Below are 27,059 nucleotides of genomic sequence, written 5' to 3'. Positions count from 1 at the left end.
TTTTCGGGAGGCAGGATTCGCCGTTCGGTGAGTGACTGGAAAAAGTTTCGTTTTTACGACGAGTCGTCTAAAGGGAACGGTCGAAGCGGTGACGGCGAGGCGAGACTCCATACGTATCTTGGTGTCGTCTCATCTCATAGAGCATCCCCGCTCGGTCATTGCCCAAAAAGCTTGGCTTTTTCCGTGTGTGCACTGAGATCATGATGGACTTCTTAACTTCTTTTTTGGTACATAGCGCCCATTGTGTACAGTAAATCTACTTGCAAGCAAGCAAGCAAGCAAGCCAGCAAGCTTTCTGTGAACAACGAATAACTGCGCAAAAAGGACGGGACAAGAGAGAAAAACCACTCGAGACAAGCGCTTGTCCCGTGAGGTTCTTCTCTCTAGTCCCGTCCTTTTTGCGCTGTTATCCATTCCTCTCATAATGTCGTGCGAACTAGCCCCTCAGCGCACTCTTCTAGCGTTTTGTGTTTTCCGCGTGGCACCTCGTATACCTCTCAACCTTCCTCTACTTTAACTCCTGCTTCTGCATCTAATAGCACTGCATCTCTTACAGCTGTTGCTTCCACAAAGCTACGGCATGTCTTTTTGCAAATAAAGAAAATTGCCGGATGTTAAGTTTCATTGCTTTGAAAAACAAGCAAAACACTCTTACGAAGAAGCATAATCTAGCTTGGATAGCGCGATATATCTGCCATAGGCACTGACGTCGTGAATGAGGACAAGGAAACAGTAGGGCACTATATTATTATTATTATTATTGCCGGGACGAAGACACCATGACGCGGCTCTTCTCTTCAATAAATCTGACAAAAGACAAAGTTATCAATTTGCCCAAGCAAGTAGTTAAGGAATAAACGACTTCCAAACATACGCACCTTGCGACGTCCTTAGTTTGTGCCGTGCGCAATCTTTCTCGCCGTTTGCAATTGAAAAAAATTAGTACGGAAGTTAAATATCAATTGTAGACATGAATATGGGAGCCTTTTGTAACAATATTTATTTTGTTCTCATCAGCTTTCATTAATGTATTGCTTGCAAAAAATATTGTTTGTCCTTGTTCGATGAGACCAAGGCTGGAAGAGTAAGAAAGGATCAAGCGCATTAAAAATTAAGCTGGACAGGTAACCTGACGTACCAGTAGCATTTTTAAAGGGACACTGGTACGACACCTCCAAGTAATTTTTGTTTTCAGTAAAAATGGACTCTGTGGCTTTTTCTGAGTATATTGTTGTTCCAGCAGAAACGCATATATTGCTCCGAAAACTGCATTTGTAAATTTTCCCCCCACTGAATTTAAACTCGCGAAGACTACACCGAAAGGCACTTCTTGATCACCGTGTTGAAATGGTCAGCGGTGCAGCCTATAGCATCTGGGACCTACGCCCCAAAAACTGTGCGACGCAACACAGGTCACTCGCGAAATCTGCGTTCATGGAAGAACTTGCATTTATTAATTGTCCTTTCTGAAGCTTTCAGTTATACGTTAGGCTTGCAGCGCAGGTGGCTTCACTGTCGTTAGTAAGCGGTAATCTATCGATGCAGGCCAACCATCTATGCGCTGTTTATAGAGTATCAATATCGATGCTATCGATAACTTGGCCACTCGTTCAGACAAATTAATATATTTTTTTATTTGATATTGTGAATGCTGTCAGGGATCATAACAGGCAGGGCGTGCAAAAGTGCAATGAAATACAAATATAGCAATGATGAATAATTGAAGTACATATCGAAACATCGCACAAAAGTATACATCAGCAAATACGTATAGGAGTCAAAATATGTAATGAGGAGAATGTGACAAGAAATTAGCCGGAGATATAGTTATACCACAAGAAAAAAACAAGAGAGGAGGGAACAAATTCACAGTGACAAAATCAAAATAATTACTCAGATGTAAGTAGTTCATTTTCTACAAGGGTGAAAAAAGCATTCAATGTTTGATTACTAACAATGAACGTGTTTAAGGTGTTCTATTCGCGTATAGCACGAGGGAAGTATTAATATCTGAGAGTCAGTACGGAATGAAAACTTGTTTAGTGTGTTTATGTGGTTGTTACGTGCTTGCCGCGTTTCTGAATTTTGATATGTATCTTGACGTGTCGACTTTTAATTGATTGTGTAAGAATTGGTACATTTTTTTATGGCGCGTTAGTTTTGGTCTGTTTTGAAGGGTTAGTAGTCTTGCGTGCCTGAGTCGTTCTGTTGGTGAGTCTGCTAATCTGTGTTTGTTAAATATGCATCTCACCGCATTCCTCTGCGCTCCTTCCAAACGACATTAGCATATTCTAGAGCTGGCCTGACAAATGCTTTATATGGAGGTAACTTTGTTTCAGATGGTGCTAGTTTGAGGCGTCGGTTAATGAAAAATAGTTGTTTCAATGCGGTAGATATGACATTGTTAACATGAGAATACCATCTGAAAGAAATGAAAATTGGTTTTTAGGGAAAGAAAATGGTGAAGTATCTGTCTCACATATCGGCGGAAACCTGAACCGCGCCGTAAAAGAAGAGATAAAGGACGTAGTGAAAGAAAAAAGGAAGAAAGAGGTGCCATAGTGGATGGCTCCGGAATAATTTCGACCACTTGGGGATCTTTAATGTGCACTTACATTGCACAGCACAAGAACGCTTTAGCGTTTCGCCTCCATCAAAACGTGGCCGCCGTGGTCGGGTTCGAACTCGAGAACTGCGGATCAGTAGCCCAGCGCTAACCACTGAGCCACCGCGGCGGGTCCATCTGAGGTCAGAGGTCGGCGTTATGCCTAAATATTTTAAAACTTTCGAAAGCGCTGCTACGGGGGACACCAAGAGAAAGAAAACGAAGGACAAGCGCTTGTCCTTCGTCGTCTTCTTTCTCTTGGTGTCCCCCGTAGCAGCTTTTTCGAAAGTTTTAAAATGATGTACCCACTCGCTCAACTGTCCGTGTTGCCTGAATATTTGTGTTCGCAGACCGATGCAAGAGGAACGTTTTTTAATGCGTACTGAAAAATTGATCGATGTTTCTTGTTACGTAACTGATTTTTTAACATTAATAGTCGCCTGCCCTTCTTCGCACCACTTTTTCACTGCGGATAATGCATTATTTAAAGTTACATGGTCACTGACAGAGTTAATTTTTTGGTAAAGTTCACAGTCGTCGGCAAAAAGTTTAATAGTGTGAGAAATGCTCGCTGGCAAGTCGTTTATAAAAATTGAAAATAATACTGGGGCTAGAACACTTCCTTGTGGTACACCGGATGTTACATTGGCTGATGCAGACATCTCGTTGCTAATTTCGACAAATTGAGTGCGGTCAGTGAGATAATCAATAACCAAGTCTACAATGGGTCCAGCTCCTAAGGTAGCTTCAAGTTTCGTAATAAGTTAAGTGTGTGATTCGCGGTCGAAAGCTTTCGAAAAGTCTAAGAAGATGAGGTTGATTGCCTTCTGCTGATCAATAGCTATGCATATATCAAGTGTTAGTTCGATTAATTGCGTGACTGTAGAAAACCCTTTACGAAAACCATACTGAAAAGGTGTTATTATTTGGATTTCTTCTAAATAGGCTGATATGTGTCTTAAGATAATGTGCTCTAGTAGCTTGCATACAGTGCTGGTTAATGAAATTGGTCTGAAGTTTGAGGATCTGATTTGCTTCATGTTTTGTGTATTGGTGATACTCTAGCTGTTTTTCATCATTTAGGTGTGAGTTGACAAGAACTTGTTAAAGAGTATTACTAAGAATTCTGCTACCCTTCGGCATATCTACGCAAGAAAATGTTGGAGATGTTATCAGGCCCTGATCCTTTCTTTGTATCCAAGTTTAGTAACAGGGTTAAGACTCGGACTTCTGGTACAGTAAGAGGTCATAGATAGTTTCCTGTGCTAAAGCTAGTGCGAGGCTTATATTCGTTGTCTGTGGTGAAAATAGTACAAAAAATATTTATTCAGCATGGTTGCAATATTTCGGTTTTCCTGTGGAGACGCTTGGTTTTCAATTGCTGTTTTAGGGTTTAGGTGACGCCAGAACTTCTGGGGAGCATTTTTTAAGAAATTAGTCAGTGTACTTGTGAAGTAAAACGTTTTAGCTGTTTTTAATCTGGATCTCAGATCAATGATGGCCCAGGTTAATTGTGCAACTGTTCTCTGTGATTAATGACGTTTATGTATTTTTTTTCATTCGTCGAGCTTTTCGCATGGCATGTATTACGGTTCTACTTAACATTAGATAATGTTTTCGTATTTTTTTAGTTTTGGTAGGTACATAATTTGTAACGCGATATGACACAACATTTTTGAACCTCTACCACATTGTTTCTATGTCAGCATTTATGTCATCTGAGAGTTCTTGGAATGATGCTATTTCTTTGTTAAGGTATCAAGTATGGTAGTGTCATCCACTCGGCTGTACTCAGGATGCGCTGTTGTTGATCGCAAACAAGATGTGTTATAATAACGCGGGACAAAACACATTAGTAGCTTGTGGTTAGACAGGCCGTCTAAAATTTTCACATTACAATCTTGATAGGAAAAATTGTTACTCAAGAAAACTAAACCTAGAATGTGAGAGCTAGTTCCTTGTACACGGTTGGAATCAGTTACGTTTTGTGACAGGTTAAAACAAAGCATCACATCAAAAACAACACCAGAGCAAGTTGAATGATGGCGCAGTGTGTTACAGTTAATATCGCGAAGATCGAAATCCCTAAATGTATTAGTCTGGCCCCCTTAACATGATGTTGCATATACTCATACAATGATTGAATTATGACGGATCGGAGCAAGGACTACGATAAGCGCAACTAACAACGATGGCAGAATCAGAAAAGCAGAGTTTTGCAAAAATTGCTTCTACCCCCTCAGCGTCAGGTAAGGTGCCGAAATGTGCATCTTTTCTAATCAGTAATGCCACGCCTCTGCCTCGTGTCGGTCTGTCCTTGCGTGCTGTGGCGTAGTCAGGGGGGATGCTCTAGGAGCTAGGATGCTCTTTAGGAGATTTACGATGCTCTAGGAGCCACCGTATTCCAAAGGACTGTTCGTAAAGAAGTAAGCACTACTGGTATCGGTACGAAAAACATGCATGCGAAGGTATGGGGCTCGGTCCCCAGTGCCTCCGGAAACACACCGGTGATTCTATTGGCACAAGCCTTCCGCTGGCCTGGTGCTCGGCCCCTCTTGGGTGAAATTCTGCAAAATTAACCTTTTACCTTACATTGTGAAGGTAAAATTACCTTAAATTGTACACTTTACTAGTGTGCAATTTCTTTAAACATGCATTGTCCTTGTTGCTTACAGCTGTTAGATCAGTTTGCAAAGCAATATGGTGTCATTGTTTGAAGTATTTTATCGAAAAACAACTCAGCTATTTACAAGGCGACCAACATTAATGCTCACAGTACAAGTGAGGCCATCTATGCAGATAAATATATGAATAAGCCCGAGAACACTCTGTTGCTGCACACCGGAGTTCGTTTCAACCATGGGGAATATATGACCGTTCGGGGTAACAAACTGTGAGCAACTAGCAAGAAAAATGTCCATTTCAGACGACTGTATACACTTCATGTTTATTTGTTTAGCTCGTAAAGATCATATCAGAAAGTTTGTCAAGCGCCTAAGGAAAGTCTGACAAGTGCAGTTAGCGCGGGATGAGCTGCCTGCAATGTGGTGCAATTTATGCATGAAGGAGACAAGCGGTGTTTCTCATGCATATGATTCTCGAATAGCTGGCTGAGCCGGCGTGAGCAGTTAAGACTTCAGGAAGCCAAATAGATGAGAACACATAGAAGGTCAGATTTGTTTTATCAGAGTCCTTGTTTTAGCGTCGTATCGGCACACTGCAAGCCTGCTTCCAAGTTTTCACGCATAGCAAGTGAACATGTATTATGTGACTGCCAACAAATTTTTCTTATGGTTGCTGAACTTAAGCACACGTAATCTTCATAAACTAGACCGTCACACCGTAGTAACCCGGAGACGCAAGACTACGCACTTTCCGTGGTTTCACAGAGACTTTCATGTGGACATTGATTGCAAGTGTTACATCCAGTCGAAATGATTTGCTGGAGAATGAGATTGTTTAAAACACGAGAGTTTTTTTTTTACCGTTTAATTAGCAAGGCTCGCACATTGAATCGCATGCATCGGGTTGGCCACCATACCGTCACCTATATGTCTTACACCGTGCCCCATGCACACAAACAATGTCCTAAGGCAGTCATTTCCCACAAGTGGAGAAACCACCACGAAGATATCCTGAAAAAAAAATGCTTCTGGTGCAAAGATGCTGATTCTTGTTGTATATTTGGTTTTTTTAAGAGACTGCAGTTCAAGACGATTGTAATAAAACTTTTATTTCCCAAACCAAGAGAAATGGAAGTAGAACAGTTGTCGAGCAGGTCAGGGTGGCATCCCTAGACAAGGACGCCACTGGTTCGCGCCGATTCTAGTATTAGCGTATTACTGCGCAATGAAAAACAAATATTCACTGGACTGTCCAAGAGGGATTTGTCTTTCACTGCAGAAGAATGTTGGGTGCATTTTTCTGTTTGAAAGATAAATGCGAAGTTGGGCATGTATAAAAAATTTTGCGCAAAAGTTGCACACGAAAAGAAAAAAAGGGAACATAAGGACAACGCTTGAAACTATCGAGCAGTTTTGCTTTGGTAAATGAAACGCTAGATCCACTGTGCACTTCATTTGTGTTCTTAAATGAAATAATTCTCTCTTCGCGTCAGCGATCGGGAGGTGAAGAAATGTTGACTTGACTCAATCTAATCAGTACCGAGGAATAAGAGAAGACGTTGCTTCATTGTGGGTTCAGCGTCTGAATGTCGACCGAAAAGTCGCTAGTTCCACATTTTAATTGCTTGTAGCCTTTCCCAATGCCCTTTTTTAGAGTTTCTTCTATTAAAGCAGAGTACGCCGTGAACACAGTATTATAGGTGTCCGCGAAGTCTTACGGATCAGGCCACTGATTTTAGCAGCCCATGCTAACACTTCTGCAGATGGAGCATTAGAAGAATGACGTCATGCTTTAGTCAAGATTCAGAGACACCGCGCCCCTTGCTAAGAAAAAGTAAATCACTGCGCCGCTGACCGGCGAGATCCTTGCATCAAACCTATCTATTCCTCTCATCGAATGACAGAACCAACCTTTGCAAAAATAGATTACTAAGCAAGGAAGTGTTGATTGAAGGACCGTTGTCATGTTGCGAAACAAGAAATATCCGGAAGGTCAGTTTGGCGGATTTTGTGTGGATTAGGAGCCGGCCGCGGCACACGACACGAGTTCTTGCTCAACTCTGAACATAATTCTGCAAACAAACTGTCCCTGGACTGATCCGTGGATCGGTATAATGCGATGCGCTGGATAATTTTGCCTTTCGCATATATAGGATACGTAACGTTCGGCAGTGAAGGTTGACACTTAAGCTTTACTGAAGTGCTCCCACTACAGCGAGATGTGCGCCACTTAATGAATTCAAGAAGCCTTACAACGCTGCTACGCGGAAAGGCGTTCATTTGGCTTTCGTACTCGTGTCGTTCGAACTTTGCCTACTGATAGTAGACCTGCCGTAACAACCATGCGTGTTTCACCTTTTGGAAATTTCGGTTGAAAGGTTTCATATATTTTATTTTTGCGTTTAAAGACTTCTTGGAAGTGTTTAGCATGTTTTAAGGTGTAATGTTTTATCTTATGCAAAAGAACGCACTGGCCGTCATTCCCTGGCCTGCCATAATTTTAATTCATCGACATCGCATAAGCATCTTCGATGAAATGCAGAGCCGACTGTCGCTAAAATTTACATTTCGTGAAGTGTTCAAGGAATTGCGCCATTAAACTTGAAGGCCGCGGGGTGATCTGCATATATTACTGGCAATTTACAGCTGCACATGTCCAGTGGAGTGCCTATGGTCAAGCAGTCAAAAAGGCGATCCCTCTTATTTGGACTCCATCGCCATGCATGCGAGCCATTTCGGACGCATATCTTTCGGGCTTATCTCCCCACATTTGCCAAATATAACATGTCCCCATCCGGCTTTACGTTGCGAGCCAAGAAAGCAGTAAAGCAGGTACACAACTCTGACATTACATAACTGAAGTGGCTTCCTAGCCGATAGGGACTACTAGGTTGAGGAAGGTTATAAGAAAACCGGCCGCAATGTCCCTTAACCAATACTAAGCGGATTCCACGCGCCTTCAAAGAAATAAAGCCGCGAATACGAGCGTATACTCACGAGGAATAAATATATGAGGGGCGATTTTTTATGCTGCCACGTTCCTAAAAAAAGTGCCCGTACTCGCCGGCAGGCACCTTTCCTGTTGTAGTTCTCCGAGGTGGTGACTATTTCTCTCGTTATTTACCACATACGTTCCAGGATTGTTACGCACTATTGTTAACGCGCTGGTATGCACCGCTGTAAGGAAATCTTGGTTTCAGGGTACTACAGTGAGCACAACTCGACTATTCGTCGTTGTGAAATACCTTTCGCATACTTGGCGCTGGAGTCCAAATTTCCCAGTCACTTTTGGTTATCGCTAAGTGTGGACTCTTCGAACTGAGTCTGTTGCGTCTGAGGTACGCAATGCACACGTCCTGATGGAGTTGCAATTTGGTGTATCAGAAATGGCGGCCCTGTTATATGCTACAGCATGCGATGTGTTAGTGTAGAAATTGGCACCATACGTCCAACGGAAGAAAGTTGTGCTTCTCACACGCTCGGCCTACCCTCTTGGCACAGCTACCGTAGGCCTACCCCAGCACAGATCAGGTCTTCTTGCGTATAGTGGCACTATCAGTTATCATACAGTGCCTATGATGAGCGCAAAGGGGAAAGCTGCTGCTTAGCGGAGACATTCAGCGAGAGCCATCATGTTTTAGCCTAACATTCCCTTGTTTTCCCACAAACGCTATTCCCTTTCGCTCTCTGCGACCGTGTCTCTCAATTTTCTCCCCCTTCCTTTTCTCTTATCTGTTGCTCCCTGCTTCTCTCTTGGCTTCGTTCGGCTTTGCCTTGCCTTAGCGGCGGTCTGCATGGGCGCCAAGCCATGCAGTGTCAATTATACAACTGCAACGAGCTTCAGCCAGACTACTACTAGACGATGGTGGGCTCGCACTTGTGGCTGTCGCCGCAAACCTCGCACGACTAGTGCTTCACAATGCCTTCCACCTACTTGTCCAGCCATCTTAGGGACGCCTCATACCCGTCCGAATCCCAGTGTGGGCGGGAAGTCGTGCGTCATCATCATCATCAGACTGACTATGTCCACTGCAGGGCAAAGGCCTATCCCACGTCTCTCCAATTATCCCTGTCCTTTGCCAGCTGCCCCCACCCTATGCCTGCAAACTTCCTAATCTCATCCGCCCATGTAATCTTCTGCCGGCCCCTGCTACACTTGCCTTCATTTGGAATCCATTCCGTTACCCTTAAGGAGCTGCGCCTATCTTGCCTTCGCATTACGCGCGCACGTAATACGTCCTAGCTATGTTTAACGCGACAACATAAGGGTCCTGTAGTTGGTCTCGTCGCCGGTGTGTGCGGAAAAGCCGGATTCGTTGAGAGGATCGTGACGTCACATGCGGAGCTCTGGAATGTCAAGTGATTAAAACATTAGAAAGGAGATTCTTACAAGGTCGCAACATGACGCAAAATAATAAGGATATGCAAGTACCTAATTAAATGGATAGAACTGAAGAGGAGATTGGGGTAATTAGCTGCGAATCGAACCCCTGACCCTTTGGTTGCTAGTAAGACACGCTACCCTTGGGCCAAGCAGGCACGTTGTTTGGTCAAAGCGTGGCTATATATGCACGTTGGGTGGTCTTCAACACAATGTGGAAACAGTGCCCATGTCTTCGTGGGCAAAAGGAACCGCTGACGGGACAACATAGTCTCAAAAGGCAGAGCTTATTTCCCCTCGAATTCTTCCTAGCGTTTCTCTACACAAGTGATTGGCAGTACTCAGCGCTGGGGACAGCACTGTTCTATCCTGCACCACCTCAACAGGAGGATGTGCGTGTTAGAAAGGACGAAGCGTCGAACGCGAACGACGGAAAGTTGCCGGACTCTTCGGAGGGCTGACAGGAGCACAAGATACATACATACATATTCATTTTTTCCAGAAATTGGAAAGGTCTCCTGAGCTAAAATCTATGACCTTGACTAGGCCCAGGAGACCCAATACATGGCAATAGCGTGTGTTTACAAAAAAGAGATAAATAAACATTCACCCAAAAAGTTCACAAATGAAACTGATCTGTACCATTTCCATAGCATACACATAGCATTTAGTATACATGAATAATAATAATAATAATAATTGGTTTTTGGGGGGAAAGGAAATGGCGCAGTATCTATCTCATATATCGTTGGACACCTGAACCGCGCCGTAAGGGAAGGGATGAAGGAGGGAGTGAAAGAAGAAAGAGAAATAGGTGCCGTAGTGGAGGGCTCCGGCATAATTTTGACCACCTGGGGATCTTTAACGTGCACTGACATCGCACAGCACACGGGCGCCTTAGCGTTTTTCCTCCATAAAAACGCATCCGCCGTGGTCGGGTTCGAACCCGGGAGCTCCGGATCAGTAGTCGAGCGCCCTAACCACTGAGCCACCGCGGCGGGGCGCATACATGATGCATACCATATCACAAAAAAGAGATCTCACACAGCAAAACAACAACAACAAAGTAATAACATCAATGTGCAATTCCATATGAAATATCGCTAACAGAACAAAAATAGTAGTAGAAATCATATCTTAGCAAAATTGGAACGACCGCTCTTTTTGCTTCGTGCCGCCTCTGCGGAATGCCGTCGCGTCGTCACGTAGGTTTTATTTCCTCCCCTCTCCATCTCTTCGAAACAAAACAAAAAAATATTTTCCCTTTCGGCCAAAGTGAAAGGAATACCTGGCAAGTGCCTCGTCATTATTTGGTAAGGTCGGTGGCAGGCGCCCAGGAAGTCTTGTCACTTCCCTGAGGCAGCGACGCCGAACCACTGCAAACTCGGGAAAACCCCTATTTAGCCTGATAACAGCGACGGGCTGGCGGCTCCGAAGAGTCACGCGCCCAGGAAGCATGCGTCCCGCTCAGCTGAAATGACCACGCCGCGCACTCCGCACTGCGGAAGCCTCGCAGTCGCGGGTGGACCGGCGCTCCCGAAGGCGCCGCACCAGCGCTATCAGCTCAGAGGATGACACCGTAAGGGCCGCATTTTGTAACGATTCATTTGTTTTCGTTTAATTTGCTGGTGAGGTCAGTAGCAATAGAAGCAGCAGGAGGTTGCAAAGGGCATGACCAGTCACAGATACGATCGGTACGGTGGCATCGCTGGCGTGTTTCTGCCCGGATCAGTGTGACGCATTCTCCCGCGGCTTACGAGATCCGCCGCAATGGCCATGGCAGTGTCAGAAGACCAAATGATTAAGAATTGAAATGAGTGGTTACGAAAAAAAAATCTTCATGCCAGCACAGCGCTCTAGCCTACTGATGCAGACATACAGTGTGGAGACATCTTAATCACACGTCGCCTTTATTTAACATCACGGAAATCTCAGGAACGCAGTCAAAAAGCCTATAGACGGCTTGACGAGATGTCCGCACCCCCGTATACCCGTATATAACTTGGTTGTCATCCGCAAGAAATAAAAAGAATTTCGCTTGCACAGGAACAAGAGACAGTGGCGTTTTAACACGAAGTTTACAGTAGTAGTAGTAGTAGTAGTAGTAGTAGTAGTAGTAGTAGTAGTAGTAGTAGTTGTAGTAGTAGTAGTAGTAGTAGTAGTAGTAGTACGAGATTTTATTCAGGCCCAACACTAAGACGTCGTTCACCTGTTGCATGAGCTGGAGTTGTTCGTCTTGACCTTCAGTTCCAAGCCAGTTCAGCCAGGTCCCGACAGTATGGGAGGTGGTGGGAAAGAAACCCGATTGCAGAGCGACCGGTAAGGACAATATAAACAGTGGGAGAGGTTGGCATAAGGGCCAGGGCAGCATCAACGGCAGAACAAGGCACTTTATCGTGTAAAAGTAAACATACATGAAGTGTACAAAAAAAAGCAACAGATTTTACAGTATTACACAACTGGGGCAGGACTCGACAGAAAATTTAACTTTGTGTGCTATAAACCGCCTGGTGTGTTCAAAAAGATGGGTAGAATATAACTGATTATCTAACCTCGATTATTCGTTCCTGATTGCGGAATTCGGAAATGATGATTTCTGCGCGTACCATAATTATGGGCCTTGCGCTACAGCCTGTGATTACCTTACAAGACATGAATAGATTACCAGTGGCTGCCTTGTAGCGTCTTAATTAAGTGCCCCTTTAAAGTTGTCGCACTGGAACCATATTTAGTGTTTGAAAAATTGTGTCTTTAGTTGGGCCGCGTGAAACGTTGACTATTATTCTGAGAGCTCCTTTCTGTAGTCCGTCAGGTTTGCTAATATTTGAATAGGTGGCCGTTCCCCGCACCAAAAACAGTTAACTAATTATGGAAGAGAATAATGACTTGTGAATAATTTCTTTCACATACAGCGGAAAAAGAATCGTAGTCTGAGTAACATACCGACGACCTTAGATTGTGTATCGTAGTCTCTGTGGGTTTATTGCAGGACAAATGTCTAATTGAAATACACTCCTAGGATTTTAACACTGGAACAAGTTCAGTTTAAGTTGAACCCACACAGAGGTACAAGTCTGGGAGTTTACAGAGCTTATTTCTGGGATAGAAAAGTACTGATTTGGGTTTATTAGTTTTGAGTACCAAAGAACTAAAGATTGCACATTTATTGACCAGCGCTAAAAAACTAATGACTTTGTTTGTAGAGTCTCCTGAATTACATACACGTAGATGGAGGGCGCTTCGAGGTCCGCCCCCCCCCCCCCCCCCCAGAACACTTGGAAATCTGTTGATCTAAGCTTTTCGCAGAGGTTCGAAATTTTCCCACCTGTGTATACTTCGAAACGTTACAAATAACGCGATAATTCCTCAACATTTGTCCTCTCGTTCTGTTGTCTTCTTGTCCACGTTTCTTTGATTTTTTTTGGGGGGGGGGGGGAGGGGGGGGGGGAGGGCTGTTTACTCCTGCCTTTGCGATGCACGAAGCATCCCAACAGCACAAGGCGCAGGGTGTTTTGCTATCGTGGTGTGGCGGGACGGGTGACTTCAAAGGCAGTGGATTATTTGTATTGTTCTCTACCTCATGGTCATTTAGGCTGAGAGCTCCGAGCGTACCATTATTGTTTTTGCGTCCTGATAACGCTTTATGTTTATTTGTTTTGCTCCACCTACCGCAGACTTTTCACTGCGGTAGTAATAGACAGTAACACAGCATCACGGGTATCCTGTAATCCAGTCTGGAGCCACTCGGGCTATCCACCTCTTTTTCTCGACGCGTGCCGCCTGTTGCAAGCGGCCTTTCAAATAGACTTCATAGTCAACGACCAGCAGTGACCGCTATAACACGTTGCGACACACTGGAAAAAGGGCGACCCCTATAGCCAAGAGAAAAAGTCGCGAGTGCCTTGGCTCCGAGAGACGGCAAGGCGGCAGCAACGGCGTCGTAATTGCGACTTAATTGGCCGGTGAGATGTCGCGAGGGCCGCGGCAGGTTCGCCGAGGAAGATGCACAATCCGCACAGGGGAGGGGACACGGCGAGGTGCATCACGAGCGAGGGGGACGCAACCCGCTCTAACGCAGGCAATCCTATCTGCCAAGGAGAACCGCGTCGGCCTTCGTTGAAGCGCCGGAAACCAGGGCAAACTATTCGACGTCGCCGCCAGAAACAATCAGTACGGCGTCGGAGCACGAGCTGCGAGGCAGAAAAGCCGCGGCCTCCTTCGAGGCGGCCCGCGGGGCAAAAGAAAAGACAGCGAGGGGCAGAAAGAAACAGAGCTTGCCTCTCCGGCGAGAGCGCGTTGCAGTATTCACGTGTTTCCTCACGCCACCAGAAAGACGCCCACCGGAGAATTATCGCAACCAGATTACGGGATCAGGTGGCCTGCCGCCCAGCTGCCGGTGCCCCGCCGAGAGAAGACGAAGAAAGGAGAAAGAAAAGGACCAACGAAGCAAATGAAAGAAGAAAGTAGCATGCCCGCATTTTCTCGCGCCAGTCAGGGAAGGCCAGTGTCGCTCGCTTTCTCGCGCATGGAGTGGTGCACAACGTTTCACTGGAAAGTGCTGATGTTTTTGCTGAGAGTGTGTTCTTGCGCACAAACACAGACTGCATCAACAAGGCCACGGAGCTCGAACCGCCATCGGATTATTGGGAGCAAGAAATTATAAGATGACTGCCGGGTGAAGTCGAACGCCGTGAGTACCCGTCTTTGTGCGCTGCTTCTGTCTGTCGTCGATATTTACGCATTAGCAGTACGCCAGCATCAAGCTAGATTAAAATTATACACCCAGACCAGTTTTGTACACGTTAGAGAAAGTAAGCAAGTGATTACACTTGTAGTTACTCCATCTGCAATGTAACTGATTGCAGTTTTGAATTGGAGCCCCAGAAAAGTAACTGGACATTTAGCGAACAGTTATGTATTGCTAATAAGTTATTATTCCAACTTTTATTGCTATAACACAGATTTAGTCAGACTACAACTAACTACTGCGGCTTGCTCGGCAATTCGTTATGCGTTGTTAATTTTCGAGAGGGGTTGTTTTTCATTGTTGTCGTCACTAATGTCTCTACATTTCCTCGCGAAGAGATGGGCGCCAACACTCAACACTCTCTCAATGCATGCGCTGCATGGAGGGGCGGCATATTAGTGTTTGAACACTTTAAGCACCAGATCGTAATTTCGTAGTTGCGCAGTGCTTCGATGCTATTCTCAAAGTCCACTGTGAAGAGCAGTGATTCGTTGTTGCTCCGTGCTCTGTGTGGAAGCTTCCGAGTTTAGTTTTGTGTGAACTAAGTTCCGGCTCATCTGACAAGACGGTGGGGGGGGGGGGGGTTAGAAAGCGGTCTCATGATATTTTCGGGGATGAGAACTGCTGCAGAAGATGGCGGTGACCCGGTTGTGATCCGGATAGGATCGCGCGCGATGCTTCTCCGCAGCCGCTACGTTGACGCTTTGTCACGAAAGAAACATCTCCGCTATCACCAGTGTTTACCTTCACGCTGAGGTTCTCAAACCACTACGGTTGGATGCAACTTTTTTTGGGAAAGAAAGGAACTTATTACCAGTAATCAATTAGAAAAAAAACGTAATTGTGTTAACCCGGACGGTAACGTTTCAAAAGCCAGAATGGTCTGATAATAAAATTACAGTAAAATGTAATTGATTGCAAGTAATAACTTACTCGTAACGCGTTATGTACAACTGGCCCAGATTCCAGCCCGTCAGACGGAATGAACGCGGCAGGCGCGACTATCGAAACCGTGCCGTCAGCTTATATCAGACAGTGATCTCAATTCAGACACTCACTACCACTGTGGTGAAGAGTACTAGTCACTGGCCAAAGTCATAAAGATGGAAATTGTTTCACTGTTTTAGGCGTTTTCTGCGCGGATTGAGATACTCTGTGGAGCCCATCTAAACTCACTGTGAGTTCAGAGTTGCAATACCGCCGTTAGAGACTCACACGAACAAGTTTTGCGGAGTTTAAGGGCGCACACACAATAACAAGCTCACACGTCGCCAGATAGTTGGAACGGGCATAATACCTCTCACCGGAATGTGCCCATAGCGGAATAGTTGGCAAAACATTTCATAATGAAGGGGATGACAAAACTCGCGTTTCAAACCCTTTCTCTAACAATGTACTAGTTCATTTCTCTTCATGTAGACTAACGGTGTAAGTGCGCATCATATGACGCCAAATTAAAGCGCTGTTTTGAGGCAATGCGTGGACATTTCACTCACGTTACGAAGAGTGGCGGCGCGATATGACTTCGTTGCCTACGGGACATGCGGGCCATAGCCGTCAACAGCGAATGCGGCGATACGTTGCGAAAGCCAAGACTGGTCGATCATTCGTCCGGCAACACTTTATACGCTGTTATGAAGTTCTGAGCTAATGGCGGAGCCGACGCCTTACTCTCGAAAGTTGTGTATTACTAACACTTTCGAAGTCTGTGTGCACGAAGAACGTTCGATCATTCATGGTGCTTGCGCAGGGAGAATCCGAAGCACCAACCGGTGTCTGGCGAGAACGTTTTTGCAGGCTATAGTTGGTGCATTACTGGAATTGGTTTTTGAGCGAGCGCATAAAGACAGCACAGTAAAGAGCGAACTTGACAGGACAGCTGTCTTTCTGCGCTCAAAAACCAGTTCAGGTCCAAATTATGTTTTGAGCGGACTCGCTCAGCCGACAGATAGCGGAGCCGTCGGGGGAAGCCTACATCCCATTGCGTAGCTGCCGGAATGTGAACTTGTGGCACTGCGTGTTCTCGTCTTAGTCTGTTGAGCGGCGGGGCTGCCGCAGCATACTACTTGCTTTAGAGGCGCTTGGGGCGCAATGACAAGCTTGGTGTTTTTTCTGCGGCCTTAGATGGTGCACTTTTAATCAGTCCTATTTTTTGGAAAACATTAAAACAACAATATGGAGGTAATTCATATGCTTATATATTCAACACGTAGGTGCCACCGCAGTGGCTCAGTGGTTATGGCACTCGGTTGCTGACCCGAAAGACGCAGGTTCGATCCCGGCTGTGGCGGTCGAATTTCGATGCAGGCGATATTCTAGAGGCCCGTCTATTGTTCGATATCAATCCGCGTTAAAAAAAAAAAACCTCAGGTCGTCTATATTATCGAGAGCACTCCACTACGGCGTCCATTATAGCCTTAGTCGCTTTGCTACGTTAAACCAGAGGGAGAAAAAATAGCGGGCGACTTTCGTCCCGGCTAATTGTAAAACCAGCGCTGAAGCCCTAACTGGCCCGCCTAACGCTACGAAGGTAGCTGAAGGAGGAATTGGCGATACTGTCGGTAGTAAAGAACTAGATCTAACCGCAAGAAGGTTCTGAAATGAGAAAAGGTCTCTCTATCTCTCTATGCCTTTGGAATTTTCGACCCGCGCGACCGTTGCAGCCGCCGCGCATCCGTTGCGTGTTTCGCGAACTTCGTCAGTCGCGTTGTATCAGGCGCTGTCACCTGCTTTGCGGCGTCGGTCACAGACACTTTCGCGTCATGTTCCTTCATGCGTTCGTGATGTCGGCGCTGCGACAATATGGTGTTGTTTGGCTTTGTGCTCGTTGCCGTAGAAATTGCGAAGTGTGCAGCGAGACCAGCAAGGGTACGACGGGGACTGCCACCTGCGCTCGCTTTCGCGGGAGACTGCGCTCATTTCGGCCCCGTGGATCATGAACTATGATTTAGTCACTGCTGTTGACGAAGCGGTCATCGCGTTTGGTCCGCAGAAGAGTCGGTACTTCGTGGGAACCGATTGTGAACCTGTACGTTAACTAAATTTTATTGTTGTCGCATATATTAGTGCGAACAGTGAAGGCCACTGCGTGATAGTGGTTTTCTTTCAGGCGTTTAAGTAATTATTGAACATTTTTTCGTGCAATTATGTACGATTGAATGGTGCATCCTGCATGAATTAAATTGCGTGTTCTCATTGTGTACAGAGCATTCCTTCTGCATTGCGTGCACAGTATTCACAGAATGGTCGCACATGTATTGCGTGAATGATTCACGGACTGAAGAAAATGTAGGCTGCGCCGTCTGAGTTAGACTTAACACCTCTGGTGCGTCCACACACATTATCTATATGGTGCCGAACGCATGCACAAAGAAATATTGTTTATTTTGAGAAAAATCTCTTTTAGACTGAAAGTAACGGAAAGGAAATATGTGTCCTAAATCCATGGAAAATATCTTCTCTGTTCTCCGTACATTGGCCCAGCGGTGCGGTTGCCGTTCCTGACCGGCAGCGCAACCTATTTTAACATGCCACAACAACAGAGAAAGGGTGTACGAAAACCCAAGTAAAGCGCGGCGCGCAGCCGTGCACAAAGCAGACGGACAACGATAGATCCACCAACTCCCCTAGCGGGCCCGATTTTGGACCAGTCCGGCCGTGAAGCAGATGCGACGCGAACAACCCCCCGCGCTCACGTGTTTCGGTCGTCCGTTGTCACGGAGATTAACGCGCCGTAACTGCGCCACCACCGTTGTTAGCGTAACTGAAGGAGGAATTGGCGCTACCGTCTGTTGTCCGTGGCCGCGGGGAGGTATACGTTGTTTACCCACCTGGTTAAATCCCCAAACCATTAAGCTTTCTCTCCGCTTGAAGATCGTCATCATCATTAACTGTGTCGAGTGTCAGCTGCGGCCACCTTATTCCTTCAAAATTCCCAATCTCTTCTGCTCACCTGGCCTTCTGCCGCCTCCTGCTACGCTCGTCTTCATATCCTGCTCCTTCAGAAGCTCTCAGAGAGTGACGAGAGTCCATACGAGCACGTTGTACAATGACAGGAACAAAATATAAAGCGGACTCGCCTGCTTTTTAACATAGGTAAAGCATATTTCTGCACTGATTAGGACTTGAAGCAGTGCAATCAACGCACACAAGCTCACATTCGAGCGAGCAGGGGGCTATAATATTCCTTTGTTCTTCGTGAATTTAATGAAATTCCCCTCGATGGACATTTCTCTGCGCATGCCCGAAAGTTCGAATCGCCGCGGAACATATTTCAATCATGTTTTAGAACTGAACTTGTGGTATCTAATGCGTCTATAAAGACATGTAGCAGAACTAATACTCAGGGTGTCAGGAAGGGTGTCAGGAAGATATGGCAGCGAACGGAAGTGACGGCGACAACAATGCCGCGCAAACATTTCACCAAAATCTTAGTGCCTAAGCATCTGCACATCGTATATAACTAACTGCTTTTTAGAAGCTTGAGCGTCGCCGTTACTATTGTGGCAATCTGAGCGATTTGTAAGTAATAACTTTTTCAAGAACGTATCTCAGCGCTGCTGATAAGTTACTGTGACATGCATTTTGACCTCACTCGATTTGTAAAACGGCCGGTGCTACAACGAGTGTTCGCAGCAGCTTTCCGTATACGCGCGCTGCTTACTGAAAGGGGCGGATTACTATTGTTTTTTTTATAATATCATGATACCCTGAAGCTCTCCGGTTGATCTATGAAGATCAATAAGTTTTTAAAACATGACAACATTACCTCTCGAAAGTGAAATAGGTGTGGAGCATGATGTAATAATTGGCCGCATTTCGAATAGTTTCAGAAAAGAGCTCTAGTTCCTATACTGAAGCGATGACATAGAATTTGCTGATTATTTATTGAAGTCTGTTGCATTAGATATTATGTCGTGCAGGTGGGATGCACAAAAGAGAAAATTTAACGAAAAAGGCCATTTTTTAAACTAATAGGCAGTTGAGCAATTTTGGGAACTAGGAGAGGAATATAAGCATTCTAGCCCTCGGTAGCATTTATTACTGAACATACTGCTCTATAGTCATGTCTAGAGTTAAAGGATGATGAGAGTTTAAAGGATGGCGCTCATGCATTGACATAACATTAGAATTAAGTCTTCTGGCTTTTAAATGTCTCTCTTATACTTCTTTCTCCTCATATGTTTTGCACACTTTTACATGTATTTCTTTGCTGATTAAAGGTATTTTACTCGACTTTGCTAGGCAAACTCGTGAGCAACTTTGCATTCGTTATGCTCAGTCGTTCTTCGACATTTTCATTTTTTGTGAGTCGTTAGAGGTCATTTTCATTTTCGCGTAGTCATTCTAGGTCATTTTAATTTTTACTGAGTTAGTCATTTTAATTTTCGCGGAGTCATTCTTAGTCATCGTGTAATTTGCAAAGTAGTTCTCACATTTTTTATGGAGTTCTAGTGGCACCACCTTTTGGCCTCTTCCTTCTACAAGTGGAGGGGAGCACTTCCCTCTCTCAGTTTTTCCACCTGCCAACCATGTACGCAACACTGTGCTGGACGCCATATTTTTGTTCACGATGCATGGGGCTTCTATGCTAGCGAATTAAATGTGTGTTCTGGTCCGCCTCGATTGCCAGTCAGCTGCTGTTCGCTCCAGAAAGTAGAGTTTGCCTTCCATGGAGTTCTTTTCCTTGACCACACTGAAGTAATCTGTTTCTTTTTTTTTCGCCGTAAATTCGCATCTCGTATATTTTTGTCTATGACTACACAATAAGCATTGTCGCCAAATGGATCTGAGAACTGCCGACGCCTTATTCACTTCAGAAGTTCGCGTCTTATAACCGCCGCCCCCAGCTTGCCCTTGTGCTTCAAAGTATATGAAGCCCGCCCAAAAAGAGCAGAGCAATTTGAAAGGGCGTGGGACAGTTTCCTGCGCTGCAGTCAGCCCCCTACTAAGACGCTGTCACTGACAGCACGGGGTGATACGTAGTTGTAAGAACGCTGCTATCGCCATTTCCTTCGAAGGCGGAAATACGCTGAGCGAAGGCTCACTCCTGAAGGGGTATAAGCCCGTAACCTTGGAGTCGGACTCTCGCAAAGAGTGCGCTTCCGTGAATCGGCCAGGATAAGCAAACAAGGGCCGTCCCGACTGAGCCCTGTTTTGATCCATTCCACGTGCGCGTCATTTCGCGCGTCCACGTTTCCAGCCTGCGCGTGCACAGAAGGACCTCTTCTCGGCGAAAATAACGGCGGGGAAAGCGCCGCAGATGAACGGAGTTGTTGCGGACCGCGGAAAAGCCCCACTTCCTGCCCCCGCAGTCGCCGCAACAAGGCTGACACGAGCCAGCCACGTTGGAAAGAGGTGTCGCGAGGAGGCGCTTGCGTGCCCTCTCCTTGAAGCCTTTGCGTTTGATCTTGTTTACCAACCGCCGTGGGGCTGGTTCTGCTGCAAGCGCCGCACGACGATTCCGGTTTGTTGCGTACTGAAAAGAGAGATGGGAGCGCGGGAGGTTTGAAAACCGCAACCTGTACTCTATTCCAGGAAACTCTCTCCACTGGATGTCTTATCCATTCGGGTGGCGCCAATCCAATAAGAGCCCAAGTACGCACCAGCGGGGGAAGTCCGGACGGCGTCATGCACCCTGTATGGCCCTCACCAGGATTGTACCTACAGGGCTAGCATTTCTTTCGTTTGGTTCAAGTTCCTTCGCCGCGCGTGTGGTTAGCTATCCAAAGCGCCGTTCTATCCTCAAGGACAGTCGTGTTAGTACATGCTGCAGAGAAACAGGAGCGTGCTGCGGCGTTGTCTGTGCGCGAGCCTCGGGCAGTCACCTGCGACTGATTCTGTGAGTACTTACCACCTTTTTTTCTAGGTTACTCAGGACTGATCGCTCTAATCGCGAACCGAAGTCAGTGAGGATGTTTACTTCGACGTCGGCGCCCATTGACAGTGCGTAACTCCAGAAGGCCCGCTACCAGTCTCAGTATTAGTCCGTTATGCGTTCAACTCTGCGTCAACTTTTTTGTTATTTTTGAAAATGCACAATTCTGCTGCTGGCATATGGGGACACTGAAGACGTGCGTACAACTGCGGTTGGAGGCCTTCTCTTCCTCCTTCTGTTGTTTTCTTTTATCACAGTCGTGTAGACGTGTGTGGAATTTCCACTTTAAAAAGTGGAAAGGATTTCAAAGAAAAATGGCCGGGAGGAAAGAAACACGGACAAGCGCTGTCAGGTTGTTTGCTAAAGAAACTTATCTATTCTACTGTGCGAATAACGTTCCGACCTATTTATTGAGTCCTTCACCACGGTCTCTACTAAAGAGGCAGTGAGCGAAATCAACGTTTCCACTTGCATAACATTTTGCCAGTAGGTTCTTACAAATCAGTCGACACAACAGACATATATTTGGAGGACAAAAATGGGCTGATGTGAATCGGCAGGCATTAATAAACTATGAACAGTAACTTGTAGATATTCATTGGAATAAAAGTTTAAACTGAGAAACCCTTCGAAGCCAAAACTGGGCGGCTGTTGAAAAACTTTCAGACTACAGTGAAAGGAGTGGCTCAAGTTACTGAACAGAACTGGCAGCGGTAACGTTGGGAGGCAGAATATAAAAGCCAGGATTAGACACCATTCGGCAGTTGAATTTCAAGGTTAAAATGTCACTTATAAATAGAATTCGGTCAGTGATTGCGATATGAAGAACAGATAACTGGTTGTGTAACTAAGCGTATGCAAGCGAAAGGAAAACATTCTCCAAGACGGCATCATTGCTGTGTTCTCATGCTGCGCACTGAAGGAGCAAGAAGTGACTACCAGAGGCTTTTTTTTTTGTGGTGCGGGCGTAACCTGGCTAACGATGAAACTTGGATGGTGCATCTATAGCCTTGATGATGCAGGCTATGTACACGTGATAATCGCTTGGATCGTTCCGGCGGCACAGCTGCGTCTTCATAATACGAGACTCTTGCCTACTTACTGCAGTCGAACAATGAGGCCTTCGCCATAGTGGAAATACCAGCCACCGAAATTATGCTTCATAAGCATGGATCTTGAATTTCGACACATCGGCGTTGCCGTGATGCATCAGGCCATGGCCGCCTTGTCTGAAACGAACGTCAAGCGAGTAAACAGAGTTCTGTTTCGCTCTTGCAGTGCCTGAAAGGTAAACAGCATTCGTTGACAGGAGTGCTTTAACTTGGGAAGCATGGCGAGCATGGGTGCATTTTGCACGTAAATCAGTTTCGACCGCTGTTCAAAACTAAGAACTTGGCACGTGGAAAGATGTGAATGGTAGTTTGCAGCGCAGTTCTGAGGTAAAATATTTTAATGAGCCTAAACGAACAGTCGAGCGAAAATTTTAATTTCGTTCTTGCAGTTAAAAACTCCTGAAAATTCCTAGAGCTTTCCCTATAATAGCGCCTCTGGCCCTGATGTTTCGTCGGGTAGTTTAGGCGGACGGCTTCCGAATGTAAGTAAAACCCATCTGCACCTTCTTAGTATTTCTGTAGGTATTTAGATAAAATTTGAAATAATATAAATTGTGGATTACGGTAAATCGATCCGTCTTTCTGGGCGATCCGAAATTCATATTATGTCGAACGTCGTTTAACATATGCGCGCATTTTTGACGTTTGTTTAAACTAATTTAAGTGCGGTTTGCGACCATCGTCATTTTGCAAGATTAGGAGTTCTTTCTTTCCTGTGCCTAGTTTTGAAATATTTTTGAAGGTAAAGGAGTTTTGCGATAGCACCTTATACACCTATTGTAATGAGTGATGCGATTTAGCTTTAGTTTTAAGTATATCGTACTTGACGATGAGATTCATATGAAAGGAACAGTGTTCGGCTCATGCTAAATGTGGCGAAACCAATAGCGCCGACGTGATGCCCTGCGGCAGCGTATGTAATATGCAATAGCGTTAGATGGAACACACCTTGTGCTACCGCTTCATGAAGTCGATACAACACGAGCAAGTATACGTTACCTGGGCTGCAGTAATGTGTAGTCACCTTTCCTGAATGCCGCAAGAACTATAATTTATAACTAGGAAATGGGAATACCATATTGGGTGTCCGTTCATTTTTAAATAGCTATATATGTATTTTGGCTTTAAAAGTTGAGTACAGCTATCCCTACCGGCATAACGCATTATTGAGCGAAAGCTGGTTGGGATTAGCGGCGTTTGCGGCTGGCAAGGTTGATCTTGTGCATGCATGCGACGAGGACGGTAGCGCTGGCACGAGCATATTTACAGACATTGTATGCATGCGACGAGGCAACCTGACACATCAATAGCTACCTGGCTTTGCCTTTCTATTTAGCGTACGTTGAGCTACTTTCTCATTTCGGTGCGGTGGCTCAGTGGTTAGGACGCTTGATATACTCAGATGGTGTACCCGGGTTCGAACTTTGCAGCGGCGGCCGCGTTTCGACGGAGGGGAAAGGCGCAGTGTGCTTTCATTCATTCCATTCAACGGGCGAGAGTGAGCCGCCGGTTAGTTCCGAGGAAAGGAACGGCGCAGTAGCTGCCTGGCTTCACGGTGGGCACCTCGACCTTATTATCGTTACAGCTGCAGTTGTGCCCCCTTAAGGATTTATACAAAGCTATTACAGCTTTCGCTGTAAAACGAGGGAATATCGTGGGTTTTCTAAAGAAACTAGTTGACTGCCGGATATGGTTCTTATACAACTAGTTATTTAGCGGCTCTAATGCTGAAGCCAGCGCAAAGCTTCGCCGCGTTCTCGTCTGAAAGCCAGGCGCGTTGTTGCTTATGGATGCCAGAAAAAGCCCCGAATGAGCTGGGAGGGTGGACAGCGATCGCTCCTCGGAGCTTTATTTGCTCCTGCCGCGCCGCACCCTATCGAAGGGGGTAACATTTGCGCAACGCCATACAGCTGGAACAAATTGCTTCATATATCCGCGTGCGTCTGATGTTGAGCCGCCCTCGAGCTGACAGGGCGCCTTTCAGAGACACCAGCGGGAGTCTTGGGTGGTGGCGGGAGAGAGGGTGGTAGCGTGTGGGCGTCCTCCATGTGTACGCGGAACCTATTACTTTTTGTGACAGTGCAATTGCCCAACCATTTGAAATACGGCTGGCACCCTACCAAAGAGCGGGCGAGGCACCGCAGAAAGCAGCAATTCAACAGAGCAGAACGGATGCGTGGGACAGGTGCATTGATGACTTCTCACCACGCGTCACGCTTGCGCTTTCCTTCTTGTCGCGCGGCATCGATAAAAAGTACGAGGTGCGCTGATATAGACCTTCGGGGAAACACGTTTTCTGCACTACGCATTTTCTGCCCATGACGCCTCCCTATGTGACATGCATGGCGCAATCCTTTGTTCTCTGCCCTTGTGCCGCAGTGTATGGCCTGTGAGCAGCAGTAGGCCTCGTCCCTTGTCGGCATGACGGTCGCGGACCAGGCGTCGACCTGCGTGCAGAAGAACGGCACGGTCGCATGCAAAAATGAGAAGAAGAGGTTTCGACGCTATGGGCCAGACAGCTTGCACAGCTGGATGACGGCAGGTAGGGAGGCGTTTCCTTTTCGTCACCTGCATATCCCGCTAGTTGTATTGAAGACTGCTCAATAGAAGCTAGACGATAGCGAAAAAACAGACCTTTATATGTCACCTATATGCGTGTTCTCTTTATCCCTCCCACCCCCCTTGAAAACAGCTCGCCTAGTTTTTTGTACCAATAGAAGAGCAGTGTTTGGTGCAAGTTGACAGCCGGTTCCTCGAGAGCGACCAGTGTCAAATGCGTTACACAGTTCCGGTTAGTCTGCAGCTAGTTTGGAGGCTCTGAACTTTGGTTCGTAGAGGCAACGACAAAAAAAGAAAGAAATCGCTACTGTAAGGTATGATATGTGGGTTGCGATAGTAGACCTCTCCAGATCTGAAAATTAAAATCAACTGTTAGAAGAAAGGGCCAAAGTCTGACTAGCAGAGTTTCAGTATTTTGTTTGTGGTGAAATTTGTAGCGGTCATCTTTTTTTTGTGCTCAGTGTGCCGCTTTCAAATATTTCAGTGCTACACCATGTGAACCAGTCCTTTGACCTCATGCACAGCGATGACGAAGCAGCTTGCTCAGTGCATGTTAAGTAGACTATGTCGGCGCAATCAAGGTCGGCTGGAAAGCAGTTTCACCCACAACACTTTTTACAATTACTAACACCAAAGAAAAAACAATGTTCTAGAACAAACACTTCCGAAAAAAAACATCCCTTACAGCAACTTCGAGCACACAGATTAGGCTCTGAAAAAAGAAAGCTACAGGCAACCAATCAGAGAGCCGGATAGAGGGAAAAAAGTTTTTCTCCCAACTTCCCAGAGTTCGGGGTTATTGGTTCAAGCCAGGCTGGTTGAGGCTAGAGTGCAGGACGGTATGGTACTTGCCCAAAGCAAGAGATATGGGTCACCAAGTGTGGTCATAGTGCCGGGCGAAGGGAAGCTTGTTGTAGGTCCCTGCACCCTAGTAATGTCGGGCCAGGTGAAGAAGGAGCTTGCGGGGGAAGTAGTGGGTTGAGTGACTGGTGCGTACAGGAATAATGTGTGTCTTGTCAGTGTGGGTACCGCCCACCTGATAGCGAGGGCGGCTTAGGCGGATGTGCACGAACTGGCTTCAGAGCCTGAAAGCGGAACATTATTATGCTCTTGTCAGGTAGAAGCAGACTCTCGACAGTTTATGAGTGGTTAAGGGGTGGGTGGGAGGCGGGGCGAGAATCGTAGGTCTTTAGTCTATATTTTCTGCGTTTGCTGCGCGTAGCCCACTCGCCGTTGGAGATTTAATCTACCGTACAATGAACGCGAAAGCTCATGGCTAGCGACAGAGTGCATGAGCCCCTTCGGTCGCCTCAGTGTCTTCGTGTCATGGGACCCATTCCAAAAGAGCGTGGGCTGTAGGACAGGTGGCCCATATATCCAGAGAACGTGTTGGTGGGAAGGCATCGGAGGGAAGATTCATGTGCGCCCTATGATAGTGTTGGCTTGAACAATGTGGCTTCAGCAATAGCTTGTGTTTAAGACGGTCTGGTTGACAGACGCCGTGGTGATGACGGACTTGTTCGGAGCGGTGGCCAACACCGGCAATCGCAGCAGTGGAGTCGCAACGGGTAACATCTGCGTAAAAGGCACCAGGACACCGAGCCAGGATAGCGACGTGTGCTACTGAGTAAACATGCAGGAAAGAATTTGTGAACTTGTGCTGGTAAGACAGAAAACGCGTTAATCCTGAGGAAGTTAACATCACGGCGGTCTGATTCTTAGAAGGCTTAGCGATATTTGGACTTATTTTTTAGCTTGTAATACCACAGCCCTAGATACACTATTGCAACGCAGTGACGATAGAGAATGGATGCGAATTGTTACTAGTGTCCAGTATTCTGCGAGCTTTTTATGAGGCCTTGATGTCTTCTTGCTTGTAATATAGCTTTCAAAAAGTGATGTAATGGTTATTACAGTGACAAAGAACTGATTGATCGAAATCGGACGATTTGCAGAGAGTGGGGTTAGGTTCTGGAAAATGTGGAACAAGAGAATTAAATGTCTCTCTTGGAACGGTGGCGTAAAAATTGCGGACTCCTTTTGAATGGCTACTAATTGCAAGCTGCACTTAAGTGTTCGAAACTGCAGCAGGAGAGAAAAGAAACAGGACGAATTGGCGATTGCGGCAGTTTTTGAGAATTGGGAATGAAGGGA

At 46.0% G+C, this 27,059-nt stretch overlaps 1 protein-coding gene across 3 annotated transcripts in view; it reads left to right on the top strand.

The window, feature by feature from the left end:
- LOC144121894 (monocarboxylate transporter 9-like) overlaps nt 1-27,059 on the top strand; it is an 85,678-nt gene that overhangs the window by 29,023 nt on the left and 29,596 nt on the right. Inside the window, exons 1-2 of one of the 3 annotated variants that reach the window (XM_077655332.1) lie at nt 13,849-14,300; nt 24,726-24,888. In XM_077655332.1, the coding sequence (XP_077511458.1) occupies nt 24,768-24,888 (121 nt within the window). In that variant the 5' untranslated portion in view covers nt 13,849-14,300; nt 24,726-24,767. Of the gene's footprint in view, nt 1-13,848; nt 14,301-21,048; nt 21,199-24,725; nt 24,889-27,059 lie in introns of those variants that run through there. The other 2 variants (XM_077655333.1, XM_077655331.1) reach the window with 2 other exon arrangements.

This window comes from Amblyomma americanum, chromosome 2, assembly GCF_052857255.1.
Source record: "Amblyomma americanum isolate KBUSLIRL-KWMA chromosome 2, ASM5285725v1, whole genome shotgun sequence".
Taxonomy (NCBI): Eukaryota; Metazoa; Arthropoda; class Arachnida; order Ixodida; family Ixodidae; genus Amblyomma; species Amblyomma americanum.
Note: the sequence above shows the minus strand (reverse complement) of the source record. Positions and strands in the feature narration are given on the sequence as shown.